At 39.7% G+C, this 11,521-nt stretch overlaps 1 protein-coding gene across 1 annotated transcript; it reads right to left on the bottom strand.

Moving 5' to 3' along the window:
• Positions 1–1,050: 1,050 nt before the first annotated feature.
• On the bottom strand, positions 1,051–11,328 carry LOC311035544 (uncharacterized protein). The gene is made up of 11 exons (XM_084043820.1): positions 11,273–11,328; positions 7,735–7,776; positions 6,739–6,900; positions 6,496–6,591; positions 5,638–5,904; positions 5,175–5,300; positions 4,715–4,795; positions 3,836–3,889; positions 3,237–3,317; positions 2,245–2,298; positions 1,051–1,325 (listed from the first exon to the last, which is right to left on the bottom strand). Exons 1-11 carry the CDS (start codon positions 11,298–11,300, stop codon positions 1,312–1,314), a joined length of 1,005 nt encoding a protein of 334 aa, XP_083899946.1. The 5' UTR covers positions 11,301–11,328; the 3' UTR covers positions 1,051–1,311.
• Positions 11,329–11,521: the final 193 nt, after the last annotated feature.

The raw sequence follows: 11,521 nt of genomic DNA, 5'->3' as shown, positions 1-11,521 counted from the left end.
TACGCCCCTGATTGTTATGTTCTCTCTGTGGAACATGTTCACCAACATTTCACTGCATTTAGGCTACTGTACCTGTATGAGTGAGTGACCAGTAAATCCCTCTTGATTCACTTGAGTTTAACAGAAACTTTATCAGCGGATCACTCCAAAATGCATGATGTGTGTGTTTCATAGTCACCAACATACAGTACACATGACTCTGATGTAGGCTACGGTGAGTCAGTGGTACCAGGGGTGAGAAATCAGATTTATCTGGTGTTAGCCCTTGTGTAATTCCAATACAAATTGTATTTGTTGCTTATTTTCTTATATTTTCTGGCATATTACATACGAACAGGACTGTTCAAATGTTACATTGCATGATATAACTTGTACACCTACAGTAATTCAGAGGAGAGCAGGCAACATAAATATAGAAATCTGTCCTTTCATTGTCCAATACCGAAATGCTCCCCCATGCTTTACAGTTTGTTGCCTACACTAACCAATCCCTGACTGTCCTAAAGGTGTCCCAAACTGCAAAATGTATCTGTATTTACTAACAATAACATTATATATGATTATGAAACTGTTATGATGTCATGATGATGTTGATTGACAGCTCTGGCATGGAAGGATTTCTTATTTTCTTTATTAAAACAAAAACGTCTGCACATTATATGAATAAATCATATGAAAAATGTTGAATGTTGAGCTAATTATATTCAATATAATCTGTTTGGACGGACTATGTAGCCGCCTTCAGACTCCTAGCTGTTGCTTGCTTGTCATGTTGTAAACATCTGTAACATCAAATATCGAATATAAGCTACACAAGGGTTCATTTTAATAGACAATAGTAAAGTTGGGTTATCATACGTTCTTTTACGGTTTCCTCCTGTATATGTTCCACTTAGAAACCTCAAACAACACATGGTGTGTTTTCACAGAGCAGAGGACGGTGTTAGTGGTTTTTCACAGCTGAGAACAACAGCTCATTTCCTCCACTGATGCAGCATGCAAACCCTAGTCCACTGAGCTTATTGACAGCAGTATTTTTGTCATAGAGTTGTTTAACTGCAGTTGCTAACAAATAAAGATGTTCCAAATACGCAATATTACAGGCGCGGGTGTGCTTTATCATGATTATTGGCACTACAGTGATGCAGTCAGTAACTAGTTCTGTGGCTATTTTAAAATAACCACTTGCAAAGAGCTACTATCCTGGGGTGGAGGCAGTTGCTTGCAGTTGCTTGCTCAAATGTGTGTACATGCAAGGAAGCCAGCAGTGACTTTGCACTTGGTACTCTGAACTCTTCCTGTCTTTTTCACTCAAACCTCTCCATCTGTAACACAATAAAACACAAAACACAAACTGTAACACATTAGGATTGAACAAATATTGGTAGAAAGACATTGTGGCTTTAATATAATGGCTATAACGTGTACTGAATTAAATGTATTCTTGAAGTTATACAAATATGCAAGGACACATTTAATATTTGATGTACTGTATGTACTCATGTAAGCAGATGAACATTTGCATTACAGGAATGCAAACTTGAATTAAAATAAATGGAGAACATGTTAACTTGTCAACTATTAAACTACTAATTTATAACAATATTTAGAATACAAGTCTTATTATTGGGAGCGTCCCATAAAAGATACCATAAATTAGAGTATTAACATGTCAGGGTCCATGGTTGCTGTAAATATAGGTAGTACCAATGTGTGGCATGTATGTTGGTCCTGTCTATTTTTAGTAACCTATCCAGAGAACGGATGGACAGATCTTCATGAAAGTTAGAGGTAATGATCAGCAGACCTGAAGATAATTATGCATTAACTATTGGATGAAAAAGATCAGTTGATGGTCACAATCAAGAGACACAGAACAAGAGATGTTGGTGTGGACCGGGTAATGTCAAAGTACACTCAGTTAAGTTGAGGGAAAAAGACTATAAGTAGAACGAAGTGAACACACTTAACCTTTTTCTTAGGATGAGGGACCAGTGCTTCTAGAATATAACTGCAGTTTGTTAAGAAGGAGAATACTGGATCGTCTTAGAATATAGGCCTAAGCTACAGTGTTCTCTTTATTCATTTTTTATATTAGGTTAATGCTGAAAACGGTATACAGTATCTGTTTATTGTAGAGAGAGAACTGTTCTCCGTTTTGTGAACCATCCTAACCCTGACTAACGCTTTTCCCTTCATGTAAACCAGGCTAAGTTGGCTTAGTTGGTGTACATTGTGACTGACCTGCTGTGTTTATCTTCACCATGGAGTAGATGTCTGGTTCTTCAGAGGTCTGGTCTGGAAAAACAAACAAAACAGCAATTCTGTTAGGACAACCCACAGATTGAATTCAAATATTTGTAATGAATATAAAAGAGCAATACATTGATTTAGTTTGGTGATGAATGGATTTGTTTTTAAGTAGGATAATCAAAGTCTAAAAAGTAACTAGTAAATAAAGTTTTCAAAGAATTGTAGTGGAGTAGAAGTAAAAGTATAGAAAACTGGAAATACTCCAATAAAGTAAAAAATACCTCAAAATTGTACTTAAGTACAGTCTTGAGTAAATGTACTTAGTTACTTTACACCACTGGCTAAGGGATGAGCAATTCAAACTTCCACATACGAAGGGGGCTCTATTAGTGAAGCGTGCATGTGATTGGAGATTAGAAGCATGGAGCTGAGGCCGACCAATGGTCAGCAGCCAGCTTCACTGGGTGAGCCTGCTCTGTCCATGTCATGCTCATGTGTTATATCAGGGGTCTTCAACAGGGTCCGGGACCCCTAAGGGGTCCTCAGAGATACTGCAGGGGGGACGCCAAATCTTTGTGTGATATGGACTTTCTTTTTTTCTTTTTTACATTAACCACTTGAACACTCGCATCCCTATTCTGGGGATCTTGTAGATCAGCTAAGAGGTTTGGTGTACAGGGAAAAAAGAGCAGACCAAGTAGGCTACAGAGCCAAAGGTCAAGTTTACAAAGTATTGAGGGGTTAAGTCGATAAATGTCTGAAAACACACATTTAACATGAATCCAACATGTAGTGGGGGTCCCTGCTTCATCTCTCTCTCAGCTAAGGGGTCCTTGGCCTGAAACACATTGAAGACCCCTGTGTTAAATAGTTGACACTCTGGTTGAATAATGTAAAAACACAGAGAGAGGACGATCAGTGGGCGATCAGAGTAGCCTATAATTATGTGAATTAGCTCAGTGTGGTAGTATCAGATACTCTACCTCTCTTCTTAGGTTTATCTTTCTGCTTCACAGTCACGGCAGCATATGTCACATCTTCACTCTGTCTGTCTGTACTACAGCCTGCAACAGAGAAACAGTCAACTGTCATTTAGCTCATACAAATTATTAAGGCCAATAACTAGTTATGAATTGTTTTTATATGTCTTTCACAAGTATGAAGTATGATGTTTTTATGTTGTTTTGGAGATCCTAACCAAAGTCAATTCTCTATCACTGTGGGTTTTAGTAGTTATTTAACAGATTGTTCAGGAAACCGTAAAGCTTGGGCCTTAGGCAAGGATGAACCTGCTTTTCACCCTGATTGGCCAAAAAAGGGCTGTGGCAGTGCCCTGTCACCAAAAAAAAGCACAGAACTTCTTGGTAGAGCGGTAGAAGTTTGATTCAAATTGGTTTAAATCCCGGGTGGGACATGAATATGAGGTTATAACGCTGAAAACAACTGTCTGTTTTTTGTACAGAGAGAGAACTGTTCTCCGTTTTGTGAACGAGCCTAACCCTGACAAAATGCTTTTCCCTTATTTTAAACCAGGCTGAGTTGGTTAAAACCCATCTACATAGCTGTGTACATTGTGACTGACCTGCTGTGTTTATCTTCAGAATGGAGTAGATGTCTGGTTCTTCAGAGGTCTGGTCTGGAAAAACAAACAAAATAGCAATTCTGTTGTGACAACCCACACATTGAATTGAAAATATTTGTATATAATATAAAAGAGCAATACATTCATTTTGTTTGGTGATGAATGGATTTGTTTTTAAGACTCTGAGGAGCACGTTACACATTACAAATTACAGTAGGTGCCTCCTGAATCCTACAAAGTACATAAGGGGAGGTGGAGGGTGAGCAGTAGCGGCACCACAACACAGCAAGTAGGCTAAGCAAGGGATGAGAAATTCAAACTTCCACATACGAAGGGGGCTCAGTCAGTGATGGAAGCAATACTGCAATGTAGATATACTCTGTTACAAGTAGAAGCCCCATATTAAAAATGTACACGATTAAAAGTAGAAAAGTATCGGCATCAAAATATACTTAAAGTACCAAAAGTAAAAGTACTCAATGTGCAGAATGTCCATTTCCACAAGTTCAAAATGTATAAAAAAACTTTTGAAAATAGCCGGTCTACAAGCTCACAACGCATCGCGACGCGTTGTGAACTTGTAGATCTGCTATTTTCAAATGGTCAAAATATATATAGGGCTGAAGCGGTTAGTGTGTGTTGTAATAAAACACACATTTAACATGAATCCAACATGAAGTGGAGTTCCCTGCTTCATCTCTCTCTCAGCTAAGGGGTCCTTAATTGGCCTGAAAAACGTTGAAGACCACTGTGTTAAATAGTTGACTCTCTGGTTGAATAATGTAAAAACACAGAGAGAGGAAAACAACAGAATAAGTGGGCGATCAGAGTAGCCTATATGTATGTGAATGAGCTCAGTGTGGTGTTGAGATACTCTACCTCTCTTCCTGGGTGTATCTCTCTGCTTCACAGTCACAGCAGCATATGTAACATCTTCACTCTGTCTGTCTGTCCTACAGCCTGCAACAGAGAAACAGTCAACAGTCAATAACTAGTTATAAATAGTATTTTTTGTGTCTTTCTTTCATGAGTGTATGTTTTTACAATACGTTGTTATTTTAGCCGTTATGAACAGATTGTTCAGAAAAGCTTGGGCCTTAGCCAAGGAAGAACCTGCTTTTCACAATGATTGTCCAAAAAGGGCTGTGGCAGTGCCCTATCAAAAAAAACACAAAACGTCGTGGTAGGTAGAAGTTTGATTCCCTATAGGGTTCAAATCTCAGGTGGGACATGGATTTGATATGGATTACAACTTTAAAATAAGGACAATGATGAAGCCTAAAAACAGCACAAGGAACATTTACATATCGTGTAGAATGTCTGAATATCATTGACCTACCTCTGCATTTCTTCCAGACAAACAGCCCCAGAATCAGCAGAATGAAGGAGAATCCAGCCAACATTAGAGGATAGAAAGATGGAGGGAGAGAGAAGGAGGAAGTGTTTGATTTGTTGTCTTTGGAGGCTGGAGAAGCAGAATTGGATACAGATTATATAGTTAGGATGGGTGAAATGCAGAGGAAAATGTAAAAAGAAATAAAAAAGTTAAACTGTCAGTCATTTAGATTGTGCCTCAGCAGATACTGTATGTAGCTAGCAGTGCAATATTTACAGATTTACATTTAGATCAAGAGAAGGGCATATTTTTAGTCCATCTAGCTTGTGTGTGGGACTCTAATGGACAGAGTACTTTATGGGGTGTAACAGAACAGCACAGCCTATAAGGACAGCTAGCTGGGATTTTTAAACTCTTAATCTGGTAATTGACTGATTTATTCAGCATTATTGCGTAACTTTCTCACCTTTCACACCCATCCAACTCTCTGGTGACTCTCCACGGTCAGAGATGCTACACTTGTAGAATCCTTCATCAGACTTGTTAACATTGTGGATGGTCATCTGTCCTGTGGACTCAGTCCTGATGAGGGATCCATCTTTATAGAAATCAGCTGGGAGGTCAGAGGATGGTTTAACAGTTGTCTTGTCTTTGGACCAGCAGAACAGAGTGACATCATTTCCCTCCATCACAGGAAGTACAGGGCTCTCCAGGATAACGTCTCCTTGACCAACTAGAACCAAAAGCAGGTTGAGCTATGACCATGTGATGGTTGGTGGCTCCACAACCCTATCATGAACCAATCGTTCACATGTACTTAAATGAGGATGAAAAAAATATTTAATGAAAGAGTATTATAATTTCACCTACATACTGTAGCTGTGGATGTGGACGGTAATGACATTAAAGTGTTGATCAAATAATATTGTCATGGCCTACTCTGCTACTATCCCATTATTATTTGTTACCATTCTCATCTGTCTGCTCTTATTTCTAGGTCAAAATCATTGATGGCTGATTGGCAGCACCTCCTACTAAGCCCATATGAGGATGCTCTCTCTCCTGGGAGACATGTCTCCCTGTGCTTTTGATTTAGTTGTGTTTCTTCGCTTCCAATTTCACTTGCTTATCCTAAATAATTGGATAACCTGGGAGTTAATTTATTTATGTTTCAAACTTTAAAAAAAATAAGTATTGTTTATTAAAAGAGCAGATGTAACCCTATGATGTAGCCACTTGACAGCATAAACATCTTGAAATGACAGTATGTGAAGTATGTCTGTATACCCATAACAAAATATTGATATAGTTATATAGATTGTACCGGAGATTGTAATGTTGATGGACCGGCTGAGGTTTTCTGACTCACACCAATAAACTCCATTGTCCCGAGGATACGGGGTTATCATACAGGACACTCCTACACAGAATCACAATGCAAGAAAAGAGGGATTTCAGTTAATATCTAACTATCTGTCTGTCTGTCTGTCTGTCTGTCTGTCTGTCTGTCTGTCTGTCTGTCTGTCTGTCTGTCTGTCTGTCTGTCATTCTATCTATATACTTATACCTTCAGTGTATCCCCATCCATCGTTGCAGGTTCTATTCCCCCTCGTACTGGCCTCTCGTTTCACAGATGACACCGGCATAGAGTGTCCTTCTTCCTCGCAGCTCAGTGAGATGGTCTCATATTGAAAGAACTGAGTTTTATCAGGACTGACTCTCAGAGTCACTGGAAGATGAGAAGGGCGGAAAGAAAAAAAGAAAGAAAGTTAGGAAGGAAGGCTGGTCTACAAGCTCATAGCGTGTCACTTTGTGCCGCGCCAGGAGCTTGTAGATCTGCTATTTTTGAAATCGTGAAATGTTTTGCAAATCTTTGAATATACAGGTATATATATATATATATACTTTTTTAGTTTCTTTATTATTATATATTTTTTGCAGACATTTTTAACTCAAATTGTTGCTTCTGGGGGTCCCTGGAACAAATTATTTTGAGATGGGGGTCGGTGGCCAAATCCATAATAATTTTGGTGGTCCTTGACATGAAACAGTTTGAGAACCATAGCAACATACGTTTTTTCAAAAGACTGTTAGGATTTAGAAGACATTTATAGAATCGGCCTCAGGTCTTAATGGGTTAAGGCATGTACAACAGTATACATGTCCACCATATGACACACTTATTCAATCTACATGAGGATAAAAACAAGATGGAAGGGTATAATCATCAGTTAGATTACCCCAGTAATCACATTAGGGGAAGAGAACAAGAGCTATGATTTGGGTGTAAAAATGTGTGCAATGCTAATCATAAAACACACACACACACACACACACACACACACACACACACACACACACACACACACACACACACACACACACACACACACACACACACACACACACAATATTGTTCAATAATTTGCGATGAACATAATTATACATTCAGTTATTTGTGGAGGTGGATTGTGGTGGGGTTTGTGTTTTAGCAGGATGGTTGGAACGCATCAGATGGCTTGTCTCACACTACCCATAATGCAGTGCATTGAACCTGTCTCACCGTCTGTTTGAGCAGGTCCACAGCAGACGAGGAGATGCAGCACTGTGTGGGGAGAGAGAGAGATAGAGAGAGAGAGAGAGAGAGAGAGAGAGAGAGAGAGAGAGAGAGAGAGAGAGAGAGAGAGAGAGAGAGAGAGAGAGAATAAAGACAACAAATAATGATAGCTTTATGTGGTGATGACTGGATTAAAGATATCGCCTTCAAGACATACTGTATGGAGGTGCCAGCCAGGAGTTTCTGCACCCCACATGGTGATCTATAGCTGCATACATTCTATCCACAGAGAAAATTATCCACACAGTGTGTTTCCTGAAATGTGAGTAGGCCTGATCCAAAGAGCATTCTACCCAGTATGGTTTATAATCCACGGTGACAGAAAACCAAATAAAGGAGCCAGACACTTCCTCATTGACTCCACTTTGAGAACCAATGGTGTAGGAGCCAGACACTTCCTCATTGACCACATACTGTACGCTGTACATTATATGTGGTCAATGAGGACGTGTCTGGCTGCTTCATTTGGATCTCTCCCAGGAACCGTTCCAGGGGGGGGTCTTTGTTAATTTAACGTCACAATAATGTATCCCTTCATACGTTGGCTATTAAAAAATAGTAGATCTGCAAGCTCAAAGCGCGTCACTTTGTGCCACACTGCGAGCTTGTACATCTACTATTTTAAACATAAATCTTCTCTTCTGGTGGTCCCTGGCACATTTTTAGATGGTGGTCCACAGCCAAATATATATCAATTTGGGGGTCGTCCTTGGCTTGAAAAAGTTTGAGAACCAATGCTGTACACTACAAAACTTAGAATGAGAAATAATACACTCTCAGCAGTGGGACACAGGACAACTCAAAACCACACTCAAAGCATGTGTGTGTGCGTTTGCGCACGCGCAAGTGTGTGTGTGTGTGTGTGTGTGTGTGTGTGTGTGTGTGTGTGTGTGTGTGTGTGTGTGTGTGTGTGTGTGTGTGTGTGTGTGTGTGTGTGTGTGTGTGTGTGTGTGTGTGTGTGTGTGTGTGTGTGTGTGTGTGTGTTCTGTCATTCTGTCTTCCTCTCTGAGCAATTTTTTTCTCATTTTTCTCTTGCTTTTTTCTCATGACTTCTTCCTTTTCACACAGTTCTCTCTCTTTTTTTCTTCCCTCTACATCTTGGTCTGAGGCTACAATGCATAATAGACACCAATTTCACAAAGAACCAGAAACAACAATAATATAAAAAATCCATCAAATTTATATACTGTAGCACTTTTCTTGGTACTCAAAGTTGCTTTATGAAGAGACTTTATTAAGAGAAAACTAGTTAAAAGGCTAAAAACCTGAGATTGATTTGATAATTTTCAAGTGGCATTTCTTCCTCTGCCTATAGTGGGAATGTGTGTGCAAAATTTCACAGAATTTTACGCTGTGTACATGATTTGAGGCATTTTGTTCAAAACGGAGCACCCCTGCGAACTTTGGAAGCACATTTTAGCCAATCAGGATGAAATATGTTTTTTGGACAAAATCTGTAGTACTGTAAAAAAAATAGTTTTGCACAAATCGGCCTGCTGGTGGACTATAAAAGGCCCATGTGAAAACTTTGGGACAGAGGTTCTGAATTGGCATCCAGCCAGTGTTTGTGCACAACGGTGCCGGAGATTAGCTGTACACAGACAGAATGACGCACGCACGGACGGACGGACGGACACACACACGGAAGGACAGACGGACAGGGTGCAAAAAAAATGCCTTTCGGCCTGGCAGAGACAATAATGTATAATATATCTTCGCTGAAACTGCGAAAATGGCATTATAATCTGGCCTTCAGTTACTAACCTCGTTACTCCATGATTACTATAGCAAGCTTTAAAACCTTGGCCCTGACCAGTGGTGGAAGAAGCCTACTCAGATTTGTTACTGAGTAAAAAAAGTATCAATACCACTATGTAGAAATCACCTGTTACAAGTAAAAGTCTGGTATTCAAATTTTACTTACTTTTGGTGTCAAAATGTAGGCTACTTAAAGTACCAAAAGTAAAAGTACTCATTGTACATGAAATATCCCATTTCACAAGTTCCTTTGTATAGACATCTTTGAAAATAACAGATCTACAAGCCATGAGTTGTGGCCTTGTAGATCTGCTATTTTCAAATAGCCAAATATATAGGCTGAAGCGGTTATGTTTTGTAATAATAATCCAAATGTACAAAGTAACTAGTAACTAAAGTTTTCAAATAATTGCAGTGGAGTAAAAAGTACAATATTTGCCTTTGCGATGTATGGAGTAGAAGTAAAAGTATTGACAATTGGAATACTCCAGTTAGGTAAAAATACCTAAAAATTATACTTAAGTACAGTACTTGAGTACATTTACTTATGGCATGTTTTCACTACAGTGCCAGAATTTTTACAGCAAAATAATTAGCATAACTTGCTGGAATAGCAATGGAAGAGTCACATGCCCTCATTGACAGCAAACGTTCTGGTATTGCCTGATAAGCCACCATTTTCATTCATACTTTATACTCGCAAGAGTTGACTGTAAGCACACAAGATTTTGTTCTCTCTCTCTCTCAATCATTCATTATTACGGGGATGCGGGGGTTAACAGGTGGAGTTGTTTTATTTTTTTAAACAGGCATATTAAATCATACAAGACAGCTGTGTGTGTTGGTGGTCAACAAGTAGCCTATACCATTTTCAAATATTCCTTCGAAAGTTAAAAAATCGCTTCTCGATAGACACACGTTTAATCATCATACAACGTCACTTTAATTGATAAAAATATAAATGTGACTTTACACCTCTGGCCCTGACAGGCAGGGAGAAAGTTTGGACTCTCCACAGCAGGGATGTGAGGGGATGTTAGCTGTGAGCACCTACAATGAAATGAGTTGCCCTCCAGCCTTTAAAAACATCCCTTTTTCTCTCCAATTTAGCTGTTATGCCAATTAATTCCTCCCCACACACATGTCTGTGTTCTCACTGCTGTCATATCCTACTAACTCACCTGCCTGTGCGAGTGAGGATTCCCCACCGGGAGGACGTAGGGCCTTTGTCCTACTCCTCCCGCCCAACACTCCCTGCTGACAGGTGCCACACCAGCCCATGATTACGTCCAGTGACTATTAGGCCTATCACCCTCCCTGCCCGGTTTCCCTCCCCCGAATACGGTCCAATTGTGTTTGTGTGTAGACGCTCGACATAGCCGGATGCACCATAGTAGATTCAAACCCACAACCTCCGTGATGGTGAGCAGGCACTTTACCACTGACTGCGCCACCTGGGCGCCTGAGAGACCCTGAGGTTGACTAACATTACATCGATAAACAAGTAAAATAAGGATTTCTGTCTCATTAAATACACAAATTAGTGCAAAGCAGAGTGTTAGTGAAAAGAGAATGTATTTTCAGTTAAGACATTTATTGATCCTGTGGTGGACATTCAGGTGTCGTTCATAGCAGCACATCAATAGGCATGGGATACAGCAGGTAAGATATAGGTTTAATAAAATGGTTAAAGTCAACTAAAATTAGCAAAGAGAAAAGTACTCACACGATATATAGATTGATGGAAATGTCATCCTCACAAACTGACTACACAAACTGAAACAGCTACGTTGTTTGCCATAGACCCCTCTGCTTCTTGTTGGCTGAAGTGTCCAATTCCTGTTTGAGGCTCAGCCAGCTACCTCACACAACCACACTACACACACACACACACACACACACACACACACACACACACACACACACACACACACACACACACACACACACACACACACACACACACCTACACCCA

Source organism: Gymnoscopelus microlampas (assembly GCF_963454915.1).
Source record: "Gymnoscopelus microlampas genome assembly, chromosome: 19".
Lineage (NCBI taxonomy): Eukaryota > Metazoa > Chordata > Actinopteri > Myctophiformes > Myctophidae > Gymnoscopelus > Gymnoscopelus microlampas.
This window is presented reverse-complemented; position numbering and strand designations above follow the sequence as displayed.